General features: G+C 38.2%; 1 protein-coding gene and 1 long non-coding RNA gene across 2 annotated transcripts in view; one reads left to right on the forward strand and one right to left on the reverse strand.

The window, feature by feature from the left end:
- LOC128659842 (uncharacterized) overlaps positions 1-7,639 on the reverse strand; it is an 18,975-nt gene extending 11,336 nt beyond the window's left edge. Inside the window, exon 1 of the long non-coding RNA XR_008402484.1 lies at positions 7,538-7,639. This is a non-coding gene — a long non-coding RNA (uncharacterized LOC128659842). The remainder of the gene's footprint in view (positions 1-7,537) is intronic.
- Positions 7,640-13,408: 5,769 nt separating this feature from the next.
- On the forward strand, positions 13,409-16,783 carry LOC128661307 (uncharacterized; the record flags this gene model as incomplete). The annotated part of the gene is given in 6 exon segments (XM_053715577.1): positions 13,409-13,445; positions 13,755-14,166; positions 14,168-15,514; positions 15,516-16,009; positions 16,134-16,682; positions 16,719-16,783. Coding segments are annotated over 6 exon segments (2,904 nt in total), but the record flags the coding sequence as incomplete, so codon positions are not given.
- Positions 16,784-17,281: the final 498 nt, after the last annotated feature.

Genomic DNA, 17,281 nt, shown 5'->3' on the forward strand with positions numbered 1-17,281 from the left:
GAGCAAAAGAGGGGAGAGAGAGAGCAAAAGAGGGGGAGAGAGAGAGAACAAAAGAGAGGGGGAGAGAGAGCAAAAGAGAGAGGGGAGAGAGAGAGCAAAAGAGAGGGGGGGGAGAGAGAGCAAAAGAGAGGGGGGGAGAGAGAGCAAAAGAGAGGGGGGGAGAGAGAGCAAAAGAGAGGGGGAGAGAGAGAGAGCAAAAGAGAGGGGGAGAGAGCGAGCAAAAGAGAGGGGGGAGAGAGAGCGCAAAAGAGAGGGAGGGGGAGAGAGCGCCCAAAGAGAGGGGGGAGAGAGAGCGCAAAAGAGAGGGGGGAGAGAGCGCAAAAGAGAGGGCGGAGAGAGAGAGCAGAAGAGAGGGGGGAGAGAGAGAGTGCAGAAGAGAGGGGGAGAGAGAGCGTGCAGAAGAGAGGGGGAGAGAGAGAGCAAAAGAGAGGGGGGAGAGAGAGAGCAAAAGAGAGGGGGGAGAGAGAGCAAAAGAGAGAGGGGAGAGAGAGAGCAAAAGAGGGGGGAGAGAGAGAGCAAAAGAGAGGGGGGAGAGAGGGGGGAGAGAGAGAGCAAAAGAGAGGGGGGAGAGAGAGAGCAAAAGAGAGGGGGGAGAGAGAGAGCAAAAGAGAGGGGGGAGAGAGAGAGCAAAAGAGAGGGGGGAGAGAGAGAGCAAAAGAGAGGGGGGAGGAGAGAGAGCAAAAGAGAGGGGGGAGAGAGAGAGCAAAAGAGAGGGGGGAGAGAGAGAGCAAAAGAGAGGGGGGAGAGAGAGAGCAAAAGAGAGGGGGGAGAGAGAGAGCAAAAGAGAGGGGGGAGAGAGAGAGCAAAAGAGAGGGGGGGAGAGAGAGAGCAAAAGAGAGGGGGAGAGAGAGCACAAAAGAGAGGGGGGAGAGAGAGCGCAAAAGAGAGGGAGGAGAGAGAGAGCGCAAAAGAGAGGGCGGAGAGAGAGAGCAGAAGAGAGGGGGGAGAGAGAGAGTGCAGAAGAGAGGGGGGAGAGAGAGAGTGCAAAAGAGAGGGGGGAGAGAGAGAGCAAAAGAGAGGGGGGAGAGAGAGAGAGAGCAAAAAAGGGGGGAGAGAGAGCACAAAATAGAGGGGGGAGAGAGAGCAAAAAAGCGATAGCGCAATAGTGATTTTACTCAACTTGTAATACAAGCGTAATGGAAAGGGGGGGAACAATCGTGATAACGCTAGTGCAATCGTTTGCATCTCACTTGTAATTTAGCCCAAAATGTGTACCAAAAACCACACACAAATAGTGAGAATAATACAGACCAACAGCTCGAGATAATCAGCTCTATTGTGCAGACCCCAGGCAGACTGTATACAGACACAGACAAATGCTTAAAGCAAATGTACGATTTATTAATAACAAAAGCTAACGTTCTTGTAGATCCCTAAGGGCAACAGGTACAAACATACACAGATACTATGCGTGTGATAGTCCATTGTTACAGACCGCATGAAGCTACACACTGTATCTGTAGTCTTTCTATACCAGATAGGTACCCCTCCTTGTGACCAATTTGTACAATGCTTAAAAGACTCCACATTTTGTATTTTTCATTTGCTCTACCCCCAGTCCTTTAACTTATCTTGCTAAAAATAAATACACAGAGCGCCTCCTAAAAGGCTAAGACACTAGTAGTGACAAGATTATTTAAATAAAAAATATTTTGAAATTCTATAGGGGTATATAAAATATTTTATAAGCTACTTATAGCTAAAATATACAAACAAGATACAAAAGTGGATCCACTTAAAATTAACAATAAAATATGCATATATCTATATAAAAAAACACAATACAATTGTGGTTAAAAACCACAACAAAATACTCCGAAAACTCCGAAAACAACTAGCAAAGATGTCTTTGGTAGAAACCTAAGGGGTTTCTTTCCTTGTATAAACTGTAAAGCGTGTGAAAGGGGAATAAAAACAAGAAACTTTATTTCACACAATTCTAAAGTGAAGTATGAAATTAAAGATACAATAAGATGTACAAGTAAGGGGGTCATCTATATGATACAATGTAACTGTGGCCTACAATATGTAGGCCAGACCTCCAGACTTTTGAAAAACAGAATCAAAGAACACCTGTTAAAAATCAAGCATAAAAATGTAGACACACCACTATATCGGCATTTCTGGCAGCAACATCAGGGAAGACAAAAAGATCTTAGCTACATAGGTATCCAATTGGTTACAGCCAATTGGAGAGGGGGGAACTATGAAAAAAAACTATTAACTGCTGAATCAAAATGGATTTTCAATTTAGATTGCCTTTACCCTAAGGGTCTTAATAACAAAGAAGATCTATCTCATCTTCTTAACTTAAGATTATAGCCGCTGTTATTATTCTATCCTATAGGTGTAGCTTAAATAGGTGCATGTATTTTCATACTAGCATAGATTAGGCACACCCCCACATAGAGTATATGTAGGCATTTGAAAGAGATAGGTCTTATTGTAATTGTGATTTCAAGTACTTCTGTTAATATAACCATGCACCCCCCCTCTTCACCTGCCATTTTGCATTACTATTACTGATGGAGAGTTTCAAATATTGAAATATTCTAATATTTTACATATTTTAATTATGTTTACAATCGATGTTCATTATCCTAATGTTTTTATCATGTTTATCATTCGAACAATTTAATTATATTTTAATTATGTTTACAATCGATGTTCATTATCCCAATGTTTTTATCATGTTTATCATTCCAATGTTTTTTAGCCCTGGGTCGTCTCCATATAGGAGGCTATATGACAATGTTTATCTTAATAGGTTTTTTGATATTTCTATAGGGTTTATATATGATTTTTTATGACATTCCAGAAGACATTCTATACGCTTTTCCTAAATAGATATCTCTATAGGGACAGTGATATTATTGCTTACATTTTAGGACCCTTTTAGATTGTTATACTTTTTAAATAAGAATCTTCTATTTTATTTTATTGTATTCCTTAATAGTGTCATATCCACTACAATATTTATTACTTTGATGTCTTCCCTAAGTAGAATACATTTTTCATTCACTCGTCTTTTCTGTCAAAGAAGGGCCTAACAAGCAGCCTTACAATTTTCAAAAATAGCTAGTTACCTTAGGATAGATTAAGCCTATTTTCAGATCAGGCATGGTAAATCTAAATATATGACTGAAAATTGTTCTATTCATTCACTCTTATATTGGTTTCCATGGTGATAAATGACTGAACACACACTTACGGTTTGCCGATTTTAGGCAAATATTATCTTTCAAATATAAATGAAACAAATAAAAATGAACATGTACTTTATTTGAAACATAGCATGAATTTACCATGAAACTAGGAACATATATACAAAAATAGAATAAACTCAATAGTACTTCCAGGTCATCAGGAACAAGAAGTAGAGGTTATTTTTTTACTTCCAGGTCATCAGGAACAGGAAGTGGAGGTTATTTTTTGGCGCCAAAACAACACTGGCACTTATTGGCCAGTAATAGCTATAAAAGGAGCTACCATGCTAATCCATCTATAGTCTTGATAAAGGCCCAGTTCTTAGGGCCGAAACGCGTTGACATATATGGTAAGCTTCTTTTCAATTACTGACTAAGTTTGAATAGCAGTTTTGCACTATGTTATATTTGTTTTATTACAGGTATATCTTTGAATGAATTGATCCCTGAGACATAGGATCCATTTCTGTATTTTTTCATCATTTAGACACAGGAATAACTTTTTAGGAGCATCTCTTCACATCTTGTATTCACATAAGGGTCACTTTATAAGTGTGTTATTCACTTTAACACATCCTAAATATTCATTTGGATTATTTTTTCACATTTTTTCCTTTTCTTTTTTCATTTTTGTGTACACACATTTTTGATTATTCACGCCCACTTCATCACATCATCTTTCCAGGATTTTTTGGATATTCACAATAATTTCGAAATTTGATTTGAAAACCACTACGTTTTTCTTTTTTACACACTTCATCATTTCACCGTTTATCGAGGGATATATAAGGATAATTGTTTTAAAATAGAATCTTCATATTGGACATTCACTCTCTGGTAAGAATTTAAAGTTTGGGACCTACATATTTATGGACACCTACTCAGTAAATTGATGTTTTTATATAATTTATATTTTTTATCCAACCATTAACCAGCTTATCAGTTAACAGCTGTTTATTGTAATTTATTTTGTGATTAAGATTGTATTTTGTTGTGGTTTTTAACCTCAATTGTATTGTTTTTTATATAGATATATGCATATTTTATTGTTAATTTTAAGTGGATCCACTTTTGTATCTTGTTTGTATATTTTAGCTATAAGTAGCTTATAAAATATTTTATATACCCCTATAGAATTTCAATATATTTTTTATTTAAATAATCTTGTCACTACTAGTGTCTTAGCCTTTTAGGAGGCGCTCTGTGTATTTATTTTTAGCACTACATTCACCTTTTTGGGGGCGCTGGTACCCACAATACTAGGAGCTACAGACACAAGGTTGAGCGCTGTCAGATTTTAACAGATCTTTAACTTATGTTGGTCAGTAGTGAGTTGTCAGTGAGAGACAGATGCTAAAATGATAATTTTTAATTGTTATCTAGGACTGAGATAAGAAAAGGAAGCGTTTGTGTTTACATAGATTGATAACACAATAACATATGATCTCTCAGCAAGCTCAGCCCATTTAAAATGTTCATGAAGTATATAATAACAAAATTAACAGATGCATACTAACAAGAGGGGGAGAGAGAGAGGAGGGGGAGAGAGGGGGGAGAGAGCTCAAAAGAGAGGGGGAGAGAGAGCGCAAAAGAGATGGGGGAGAGAGAGAGCGCAAAAGAGATGGGGGAGAGAGAGAGCGCAAAAGAGATGGGGGAGAGAGAGAGAGAGAGAGCAAAAAAGGGGGGAGAGAGAGAGCGCAAAAGAGATGGGGGAGAGAGAGAGCGCAAAAGAGATGGGGGAGAGAGAGAGAGAGAGCAAAAAAGGGGGGAGAGAGAGAGCGCAAAAGAGATGGGGGAGAGAGAGAGAGCGCAAAAGAGATGGGGGAGAGAGAGAGAGAGCAAAAAAGGGGGGAGAGAGAGAGCAAAAAAGAGGGGGGAGAGCGCAAAAGAGAGGGGGAGAGAGAGCGCGCAAAAGAGAGGGGGAGAGAACGCAAAAGAGAGAGCAAAAGAGGGGGAGATAGCACAAAAGAGAGGGGGGAGAAGGAGAGAGAGCTCAAAAGAGAGGGGGATAGAGAGAGCAAAAGAGATGGGGGGAGAGAGCGCAAAAGAGATGGGGAGAGGGAGTACAAAAGAAATGGGGGAGAGAGAGTGCAAAAGAGAGCTGGGAGAGAGAGCGCAAAAGAGAGGCGAGAGAGAGCGCAAAAGATGGGGGAGAGAGAGCGCGCAGAAGAGAGGGGGGAGAGAGAGCGCGCAGAAGAGAGGGGGGAGAGAGAGAGCAAAAGAGAGGGGGGGAGAGAGAGAGCAAAAGAGAGGGGGGAGAGAGAGAGCAAAAGAGAGGGGGGAGAGAGAGAGCAAAAGAGAGGGGGGAGAGAGAGAGCAAAAGAGAGGGGGGAGAGAGAGCAAAAGAGAGGGGGGAGAGAGAGAGCAAAAGAGAGGGGGGAGAGAGCAAAAGAGAGGGGGGAGAGAGCAAAAGAGAGGGGGGAGAGAGAGAGCAAAAGAGAGGGGGGAGAGAGAGAGCAAAAGAGAGGGGAGAGAGAGAGTGCAAAAGAGAGGGGAGAGAGAGAGTGAAAAAGAGAGGGGAGAGAGAGAGTGAAAAAGAGAGGGAGGGAGAGAGAAGGGAGAGAGAAGGGAGAGAGAGAGATGGGGGGGAGAGCTCAAAAGGGAGGGGGAGAGAGAGCGCAAAAGAGATGGGGGAGAGAGAGCGCAAAGGAGATGGGGAGAGAGCGCAAAAGAGATGGGGGGAAGAGAGCGCAAAAGAGATGGGGGAAGAGAGCGCAAAAGAGATGGGGGGAAGAGAGCGCAAAAGAGATGGTGGAGAGAGAGAGTGCAAAAGAGAGGGGAGAGAGAGAGTGTAAAAGAGAGGGGGGGAGGGAGAGTGTAAAAGAGAGGGGGGGAGGGAGAGTGCAAAAGAGGGGGGAGAGAGAGAGCGCAAAAGATAGGGGGAGAGAGAGCACGCAGAAGAGAGGGGGGAGAGAGAGAGAGCAAAAGAGAGGGGGGAGAGAGAGAGAGCAAAAGAGGGGGGGAGAGAGAGCGCAAAAGAGAGGGGGGAGAAAGAGAGTGCAAAAGAGAGGGGGATAGAGCGCAAAAGAGAGGGGAGAGAGAGAGAGAGAGAGCACAAAAGAGAGGGGGGAGAGAGAGGGCAAAAGAGAGGGGGGAGAGAGAGCGCAAAAGAGAGGGGGGAGAGAGAGCGCAAAAGAGGGGGAAAGAGAGAGCGCAAAAGAGGGGGGAGAGAGCCCAAAAGAAATGGGGGAAAGAGAGAGCCCAAAAGAAATGGGGGGGAGAGAGAGTGCAAAATAGGGGGAGTGAGAGAGAGCTCAAAAGAGAGGGGGAGAGAGAGAGCAAAAGAGAGGGGAAGGGAGAGAGCGCAAGGGGTGGGACCGCTGTACTGCAAAAAATGGCCCATGTGAATGGGCTTTAGGACTAGTCTTTATATAATATAAACTCTTGCACATGCTAAGTAGCAGCTGGCGCCACATAACCTGTATCATGTGACAGTGATCAGCCAATAACAGACTCATATCTGTATATAATATAAACTCTTGCACATGCTAAGTAGCAGCTGGCGCCACATAACCTGTATTTTATAAACATTGTGTAAAATTTGCTAATGGAAATAAACAGCTATTTTATATAAAAATAAACCTAAAGGAGAAATCTCCCATACATTTAATACTCTTTTATGCACTGTTATAAAAAGTAATTAGACCACATTACACGGAACAGCAAAGTCACAATGCAACTTTCATGATTTAAATTTAATCAAGTTTATATTTACTTCTATTATTTAATCTGATTTGTTCCATTGGAGACCTTTGTGACAAAGCTTACAATGCACTATAGCGCTCTCGCTGCTGATTAGTGGTCGCACAAGCCTCTTGTCATTGTCTCACCTTGTGTGCTCAGCTAGCTCCCAGTAGTGCATTGTTGCTGCTTCAATAAAGGATACCAAAAGAATGAAGCAAATTTCATAATAGAAGTAAATTGTAAAGTGTATATGTTCTAACTAAACAATGAAAAACATTTTGTGTTTCTTGTTCCTTAAGGGAAAACCAAATTTACAGGACACTGTCCCTTTAAGTCTGTGATCATGTGACATAAACAGCAGCAGCTGAAGGTGCAGAATACACTTACTAAGGTCTTTACTAACAACAAGAATCAGTCACAGATCAGTGGGATAAACGTTCTGATGATAAACAGGTGCAGCTAATAGAAATAAGAAATGTATTATAAAATAACCTCATTAGAAATAAAATAATATGCAGATCACAAGATATTTATCTTTAGATCAGTGATGAGACTGATACAACAGGGCCATAAGCTGAGTGATATTTATTACTGGAGCAAATAGATATTACTGTTAATAAAGATTTATGTCAGGGTTTGCACATTACCGTTTAGCAGAAGCTCTGTAAGTATGAAGTCTCTCTGGTTCCTCTGTGATATCACTGAGTGTTACACAGATATGTAGAGAAGGGTCTAGATGCAGACTGGAGCTCTAGACAGGAAACATGTGACCTCCACTCAAAGCTTTTTTTTTTCTTTGCTTTTTTTTTAAAATCAACTTTAATGTAACAAACAACCTATGGACAATCATTCTGAAAACAAAACATTTTGCAGCTTTCTTGCGGTTTATGCTGATTTTCATTTATAAGGTAACCACTGTGACAGTCATTTATAAGGTAACTACTGTGACTGTCATTTATAAGGTAACTACTGTGACTGTCATTTATAAGGTAACTACTGTGACTGTCATTGATAAGGTAACCCCTGTGACTGTCATTGATAAGGTAATCTCTGTGACTGTCATTTATAAGGTAACCCCTGTGACTGTCATTGATAAGGTAACCACTGTGACTGTCATTTATAAGGTAACTACTGTGACTGTCATTTATATGTTAACCACTGTGACTGTTATTTATATGGTAACCACTGTGACTGTCATTTATAAAGTAACCACTGTGACTGTCATTTATAAGGTAACTACTGTGACTGTCATTTATAAGGTAACCACTGTGACTGTCATTTATAAGGTAACCACTGTGATTGTCATTGATAAGGTAACCCCTGTGACTGTCATTTATAAGGTAACCCCTGTGACTGTCATTGATAAGGTAACCACTGTGACTGTCATTTATAAGGTAACTACTGTGACTGTCATTTATATGTTAACCACTGTGACTGTTATTTATATGGTAACCACTGTGACTGTCATTTATAAAGTAACCACTGTGACTGTCATTTATAAGGTAACTACTGTGACTGTCATTTATAAGGTAACCACTGTGACTGTCATTTATAAGGTAACCACTGTGAGTGTCATTTATAAGGTAACCACTGTGACTGTCATTTATAAGGTAACCACTGTGATTGTCATTTATAAGGTAATCACTGTGATTGTCATTTATAAAGTAACCACTGTGACTGTCATTTATAAGGCAATCACTGTGACTGTCATTTATAAGGTAACTACTGTGATTGTCATTTATAAGGTAATCACTGTGACTGTCATTTATAAGGTAACCACTGTGACTGTCATTTATAAGGTAACTACTGTGACTGTCATTTATAAGGTAACCACTGTGACTGTCATTTATAAGGTAACTACTTTGACTGTCATTTATAAGGTAACCACTGTGACTGTCATTTATAAGGTAACCACTGTGACTGTCATTTATAAAGGTAACCCCTATGATTGTCATTTATAAGGTAATCACTGTGACTGTCATTTATAAAGGTAACCCCTATGATTGTCATTTATAAGGTAATCACTGTGACTGTCATTTATAAAGGTAACCACTGTGACTGTCATTTCTAAGATAACCCCTATGATTGTCACTTATAAGGCAATCACTGTGATTGTTATTTATAAGGTAATCACTGTGATGTCATTTATAAGGTAACCACTGTGACTGTCATTTATAAAGTAACCACTGTGACTGTCATTTATAAGGTAACCACTGTGATTGTCATTTTATAAGGTAACCCCTGTGACTGTCATTTATATGTTAATCACTGTGACTGTCATTTATAAAGGTAACCACTGTGACTGTCATTTATAAGGTAATCACTGTGACTGTCATTTATAAAGGTAACCGCTGTGACTGTCATTTATAAGGTAACCACTGTGACTGTCACTTATAGGGTAACTACTGTGACTGTCATTTATAAGGTAACTACTGTGACTGTCATTTATAAGGTAATCACTGTGACTGTCATTTATAAGGTAATCACTGTGACTGTCATTTATAAAGGTAACCACTGTGACTGTCACTTATAAGGTAACCACTGTGACTGTCATTTATAAAGGTAACCACTGTGACTGTCATTTATAAAGTAACCACTGTGACTGTCATTTATAAGGTAACCACTGTGACTGTCACTTATAAGGTAACCACTGTGACTGTCATTTATAAGGTAACCGCTGTGACTGTCATTTATAAAGGTAACCACTGTGACTGTCATTTATAAGGTAATCACTGTGACTGTCATTTATAAGGTAACTACTGTGACTGTCATTTATAAGGTAATCACTGTGACTGTCATTTATAAAGGTAACCACTGTGACTGTCACTTATAAGGTAACCACTGTGACTGTCATTTATAAAGGTAACCACTGTGACTGTCATTTATAAAGTAACCGCTGTGACTGTCATTTATAAGGTAACCACTGTGACTGTCACTTATAAGGTAACCACTGTGACTGTCATTTATAAGGTAACCACTGTGACTGTCATTTATAAAGGTAACCACTGTGACTGTCATTTCTAAGGTAACCACTGTGACTTTCACTTATAAGGTAACCACTGTAACTGTCACTTATAAGGTAACCCCTGTGACTGACATTTATATGGTAACTCCTGTGACTGTCATTTATAAGGTAATCCCTCTGACTGTCATTTATATAGTAACCCCTGTGACTGTCATTTATAAGGTGTCCCGAATATCTCAGGATTTAGCTGCTAAGGGGTTAATTCTGTTTAGTTTGTGAACTAAAAACAGTTGTTTGTTTTTTAAAAATAGCTGTGTACTGGGTTTGTGTTTCCTTTGATGTGCCAGAACCCCTCATAAATAGTTTCTAAAACCCTTCCTCCAAATGTTATTGTGTATGTATTGAGTCAATCTGTCAGCTCCAGAGATATAACAGTGCTTCTCCCCCATATCCTGATGAGGTCAATAAAAGGACATTGGTCTAATGCATATATGTGTTTAAAGACAGGGGGGTTTCTTAGCCCGCCCAGGAGGGTGTGGGCAGGCAACTTGATCTATGGGAAAAAGGTATAAGGGTCTTGTGTTTTAACACTGAAATTGGTCATTCTTACAAGGGGAGCTGTTCTACAGGGTAAGGACCATTGCTTTCATGCCAGCTCCTGGCACAGATCTTGAGACTAGTAAAGTATTCAATCTGTTTTTCTCCTTTTTTATTTTAACCTGTTTGCTAATGTGTAATTTTATTTGTAGCAACTTTTTATTAATAATGCATTGTGCATAATATTTTTGGCATCCTATATTTTAAAAGGCCAAGGCCAAGTGTGTTTGTCTGAAGCCGTCATGTGCAGTAGAGACAAACACACTTGGCCTTAGATCCTCGCACGCGCACCTCTGAGCTGAGAAAACACCTTGCAGCGCACAGCTGACAGCTGACACATTATATCTCGCATTCGCACCCACACACCCACAAACTTGGCCGCACGCGCACCCTCGCACCCACACACTTAGCCATTAACACTTAGCCTATTATACCCACCCTCGCACCCACACACTTAGCCATTAACACTTAGCCTATTATACCCACCCTTGCACCCACACACTTAGCCATTAACACTTACTTGCCTGCACGCGCACCCTCGCACCCACACACTTACCTCAAACTTAGCCATTAACACTTAGCCTATTATACCCACCCTCGCACCTACACACTTAGCCATTAACACTTAGCCTATTATACCCACCCTCGCACCCACACACTTAGCCATTAACACTTACTTGCCCGCACGCGCACCCTCGCACCCACACACCTCAAACTTGGCCGCACGCGCACCCTCGCACCCACACACTTAGCACGCACGTGCACGCGCACCCTCAACTTGGCCGCACGAGCACGCGCACGCAAACATAGCCTCAGCGTGAGCTGAATCACACCGGCGCGAGTAGTCGCGTGACTAGCAGTTGAAAGCGTTGCGAGGCTTCACAAAACTAAATAAAAATGCGCAACGCAGTGAATTGAAAGCTCTGGAATTATCTATGTGCTACACAGCACATACAAAACAAATATTTTAGTTAAAAAAAATAATAATTGCTCTGTACTTAGAATATTTTACTTAAAAAAAAAAAAATTGGTCTGGACTTATGTATAGAAAGGTCAATTGAAAGCTCCGGACTTATCTATGTGCTACACAGCACATACAAAACAAATATTTTAGTTTTAAAAACAACCATTTGCTCTGTACTTATGTATGTGCTACACAGCACATATAATATTTTAGTAAAAAAAAAAAATTTGGTCTGGATTTATGTATAGAAAAAAAATATTTTAGTAAAAAAAAAAAATTTGGTCTGGATTTATGTATAGAAAAAAAATATTTTAGTAAAAAAAAAAAAAAAAATGGGCTCAGGACTTATGTATGTGCTACACAGCACATAGAAAAAACATATTTTAGTTACAAAATAAAAACATTTGCTCAGGACTTATGTATGTGCTACACAGCACATAGGATTAATAGGCTCATAAAAGAGCCCAACACTGTGCTACACAGCACATAGAAAAGATATATTTTAGTTTAAAAAAAACCCCTGGATTAATAGGCTCATAAAAGAGCCCAACACTGTGCTACACAGCACATAGAAAATAACTATTTTAGTTTAAAAAAAAAAAAAAGCAGGCTTAATAGGGTCAAAAAATAGTCCAACACTGTGATACACAGCACATAGAAAATATAGGCACATAAAAGAGCCCAACACTGTGCTGCACAGCACATATAAAAAGTCTCTATACAACTAAAAAAAAAGCCTGCCTTAATATAGGCTCATAAAAGAGCACAACACTGTGCTACACAGCACATAGGCTCATAAAAGAGCACAACACTGTGCTACACAGCACATAGGCTCATAAAAGAGCACAACACTGTGCTACACAGCACATAGGCTCATAAAAGAGCCCAAAACTGTGCTATACAGAACATATAAAAATTCACTATAGCACTATTTTTGTTTTTTAAAAAAATAAAACATCACTGCTGGCTTATTAGGCTCATAAATGAGCCCAACACTGTACTACACAGCACATATAAAAAGTTACTATAGCACTATTTTAGTTTAAAAAAAAATGATGGCTTAATAGGCTCATAAAGGAGACCAACACTGTTATACACAGCACATATAAAAAGTCCCTGTAGCACTTTTTTAGTTAAAAAAAATTATTATAACTGCTGGCTTAATAGGGTCATAAAAGAGCCCAATACTGTACTACACAGCACATATAAAAAGTTACTATAGCACTATTTTAGTTTAAAAAAAAATGATGGCTTAATAGGCTCATAAAGGAGACCAACACTGTTATACACAGCACATATAAAAAGTCCCTGTAGCACTATTTTAGTTTAAAAAAAACAACATAAAAAATGCCATAAGAGGCTCATAAAAGAGCCCAACACTGTGCTACATGGCACACATAAAATTTGCATTTTGCACTATTTGATTTAAAAAAAAAAATTAATGCATAAGTGCTGGCTGTAAGAGGCTCATAAAACAGCATAAGAGTGTGCTACACAGCACACAAAAAAATTGACAGTACAACTGAAAGTTTCAATATTTGCTTTTAATAAAAATAAACATTACTGCCTAACTGCTGCCTTTAAGAGGCTCATACAAGAGCATAAGAGTGCGCTGCACAGCACACATAAAAAGTGCCAGTATAACTGAAAGGTTCACTATTTGCTTTTAATAAAAAAAAACATTACTGCATAACTGCTGCCTTTAAGAGGCTCATAAAAGAGCGTAACAGTGCGCTACAATAAGTGCTGCCTTTAAGAGGCTCATACAAAAGCATAAGAGTGCGCTACACAGCACACATAAAAAGTGCCAGTATAACTGAAAGGTTCACTATTTGCTTTTAATATAAAAAAATTTACTGCTTAACTGCTCCCTTTAAGAGGCTCATAAAAGAGAGCAAGATTGTGCTACACAGCACACAAAAAAACAGCTGCAGAACTAATTTTATAAAAATTAATGCATAAGCCAAAGCAAAATATTAACAACACTATATAATGCATAAAAAAGGAAATAACGAGTACTTAATACTACGTAAGCAGCATTATAATAAACCTTTTCAAATAAAAATATATACTGCATAAAAAAAGCAATAAACAGTGCATAATATTACATAAGCAGAATTATAATAAAAGTTTACAAAATTAAAAAAACATATATACTGCATAAAAAAGGTAATAAAGAGTGCCTAATACTAATAAAGCTTAAAAAACATATATACTGCATAAAAAAGTGTGTCTAAAATAAAATAAAGAGTGTCTAAAACATCAAAATCAATCTAACCTTCGCATTGAAAAATATACAGGATTAATGGATTACATTCAAAGTGAAGCTGCTGCACAGGGCCTGGAAAAGCAGTTATTTTGCCATCATCTTTTCAGGGAAGTCCACGAAATATGGCCCAAAACTACCATGATGCTATGGCCATTGTTAGAAAATATGGAAAACCGGATTACTTCATCACCATGACCTGCAACCCTAAATGGCCTGAGATAGTTGATAACCTATTAGAAGGTCAAGCAGTGGAGTTCAGACCAGATTTGGTAGCAAGAGTTTTCAATCTCAAATTAAATTCTCTTTTGCATGATATCTTGAACAAACATGTTCTTGGAAGTCCTTGCGCAAAAGTGCATGTTATAGAGTTTCAAAAAAGAGGACTACCACATGCTCATATCCTTTTAATATTGAAAGCCGAAGACAAGCCAAATGATGCTGAAACCATTGACACTTTTATATCAGCTGAAATTCCTGATGATTTATCCCAGACTACATGCTATTGTAATAAAGCATATGATACACGGTCCATGTGGAGAACATAATTTAAATTCTCCGTGCATGGTTGATGGTAATTGCAGCAAGAATTTTCCTAAAAAATTTCAAGAACAAACTTTAATTAATGTTGATGGATATCCTCGATATCGGAGACGAAAAAATGAGACCACAGTAATTGTCAAAGGGAAAAAAATTGACAACTCTTGGGTAGTTCCATATAGCCCATACTTCTGCTTGAAATACAACTGCCATATAAATGTAGAGAGTTGTGTTTCTGTTAAAAGTGTTAAATATCTCTTCAAATATGTATATAAAGGTTACGATTGTGCAAATATTTCCATTAAGGAACATTATACACTACAGCATGATGAAATTCAAAATTTGTTGGACACAAGATATGTCAGTGCTCCTGAAGCTGTTTGGAGGTTGTATGGTTTATTGATGCACCATCAAACACATACAATAATAAGACTTCAAGTTCATCTTCCAGGCGAACAAGATGTATATTTCCATAATGATAACATACAATTAGCTGCAGAAAAGGCACAAGACCGGGATACCACTTTGACAGCATACTTTAAGTTGAATGATGATACTCATGCTGCACGGGAATTTTTTTACTCTGACATTCCTCAACATTATGTATTTGATGTAAAAACCTGTAAGTGGAATCCAAGACAAAGAGGAGCAGATACAACAATTGGCCGATTGTATAATGTAAATATTTCATCAGATTTGGAGAGATTTTGTTTGAGGTTACTGCTCTTGCTCTTAAAAGGAGCAAAATCCTTTAAGGACTTACGCACTGTTAATGGACAAGTTTGTCACACATTCAAAGAAGCTGCCCAAAAACTTTCACTTTTAGATGACGACGCTACATGGGATCTTACACTTAACGAATCAGCATCTCAACAAATGCCTAAACAAATGAGGGAACTGTTTGCTTATTTGTGTATCTTTGTTGTCCCACCTAATGTCCCACAACTCTTTGAAAAATACAAACATGATCTTTATGAAGATTATTCACGTCATGAAGGCCACATCGATGATTGCAAAAGTTGTAAAAATTTTGCATTAACAGATATTCTAAATGTTCTCATATTACATGGTAAACGTTGTGAAGATTTTGGACTACCCAATCCATCAAACTTCATTCCAGACATGCAATTCAACTATGTTACACAGTTGGAAGCCCAAGTTGGAGCACAACTTCAAGAAGCACTAAACATCGAGCAAAAAGCTGCATTTGACAATGTAGTGTCTGCTATTGATAATGAAAATTTACCACACAGATGTTTTTTTATTGATGGACCTGGTGGAAGTGGCAAGACATTTATATAAAACACTATTGAGTACTTTACGTGGACGCACAGATGGAGTTCTTCCTGTTGCCTCTACAGGAATAGCAGCTAATCTCCTTGATGGTGGCAGAACTTACCATTCACAGTTTAAGCTTCCAATTCCATTACTGGACACATCAACATCAAATATGAGAATGACTTCAAAAGATGCTGAGTTCATACGTAATGCTCAATTGCTTATTTGGGATGAGGCCTCAATGACACCCGGTATAGCTCTAAAATGTGTAAATAAGCTCCTTCAGGAAATTATGCAGAACAACAAGCCCTTTGGTGGAAAAGTTATACTCCTTGGTGGTGACTTCCGACAAACACTCCCAGTTCTTCCTCATTGCAATAGAACTGCTATTGTGGAAGCTACTATAAAGTTCTATGATCACTGGGATAACTTCAAAATTTTGAAATTGCACAATAATGTGCGTTCGGTGGATCCAGAATTTAGCAATTGGCTACTACAATTAGGACAGGGTTCATTAAATAATTCAGAGGGCCTTCCTGAGGATTTAGTTGAGATCCCTTCCAAATTAATATGCCACGATTGTATCATATCTGAAATTTTTGGAAAAAGACTTCTTCCATCTGATCTTCACAGTTTTTCAAAAAAGGCCATTTTGTGTACAAAAAAATTGTCATGTTAATCAAATCAATGAGCATGTATTAAATATACTCGATGGTGATGAAAAAATATATCTAAGTTCAGATTCAATTGACGATCAGACAGATGAAGATGCTCAAAACTATCCCATAGAGTTTCTAAACGAATTAGCTCCATCAGGAATGCCTCTTCATAAGTTAAAAATAAAATTGGGAAGTATTATTATGTTGCTCAGAAATCTGAACACAAAAAGAGGTCTGTGCAATGGAACAAGATTGATAGTTAAAGATCTTAAGTCGAATCTAATAATTGCAGAGGTCCTCACAGGAACAGCTCAAAACCAGATGGTGTTTATTCCAAGAATAGATTTAGCCCCTGCCAACACTGAACTACCATTCATTTTACGAAGGAGACAGTTTCCAATCAAACTTGCCTTTGCAATGACCATCAACAAATCACAAGGTCAAACGTTAGACAAAGTTGGAATATTCCTTCCAGAACCAGTATTCAGTCATGGACAACTTTATGTTGCAATGTCTCGAGTTCGTACATCAACTGATGTCAAAATTAAGATACTTCAAGGTTCAAAGCAAGGAAAGATATTACCAAACAGTGATAACATTTTTACAAAAAACATTGTTTTTAAAGAAATATACTTTAAATAAATAAATAAGTTGTGTCTTTTTATTTAGTTACAAGTAATTTTGTATTATTTATAGCAACAATATTCTTCATGTACATTTTAAACTTTATTTTATTTTAATTTACTTTAAATAAAAATATGATTTTATGTCTACGTTAATGTTTATATCTTTTTGTTATTTTTTGAATAAAAACATAAAAATTCCATACACATTTTGGCCCGTGTACACAGGCTTTAACACTAGTAATAAATAATTAATTTATTAAGCTTTGGCCTTTGTCTAATAATTGAGCCACATTACTGAAGAGACTGGAATATTAGAACTGTATAATTTAGGTTATTTTCTGCTAAATTGTACTCCGAGAGTTAATGTGTAAGTCTGGGTTTTGCCTTAGGATTTTCCCTTTAATAAATTTTAAGTTGTGGCAGTTTTGGAGCTATATGGTTGTAAGTTTTGTGTGGGTGGCATTAAAGGGGAGATTTGGGCATTTCTTTTACGTCT

This window comes from Bombina bombina, chromosome 5 (genome assembly GCF_027579735.1).
Source record: "Bombina bombina isolate aBomBom1 chromosome 5, aBomBom1.pri, whole genome shotgun sequence".
NCBI classification, from domain to species: Eukaryota; Metazoa; Chordata; class Amphibia; order Anura; family Bombinatoridae; genus Bombina; species Bombina bombina.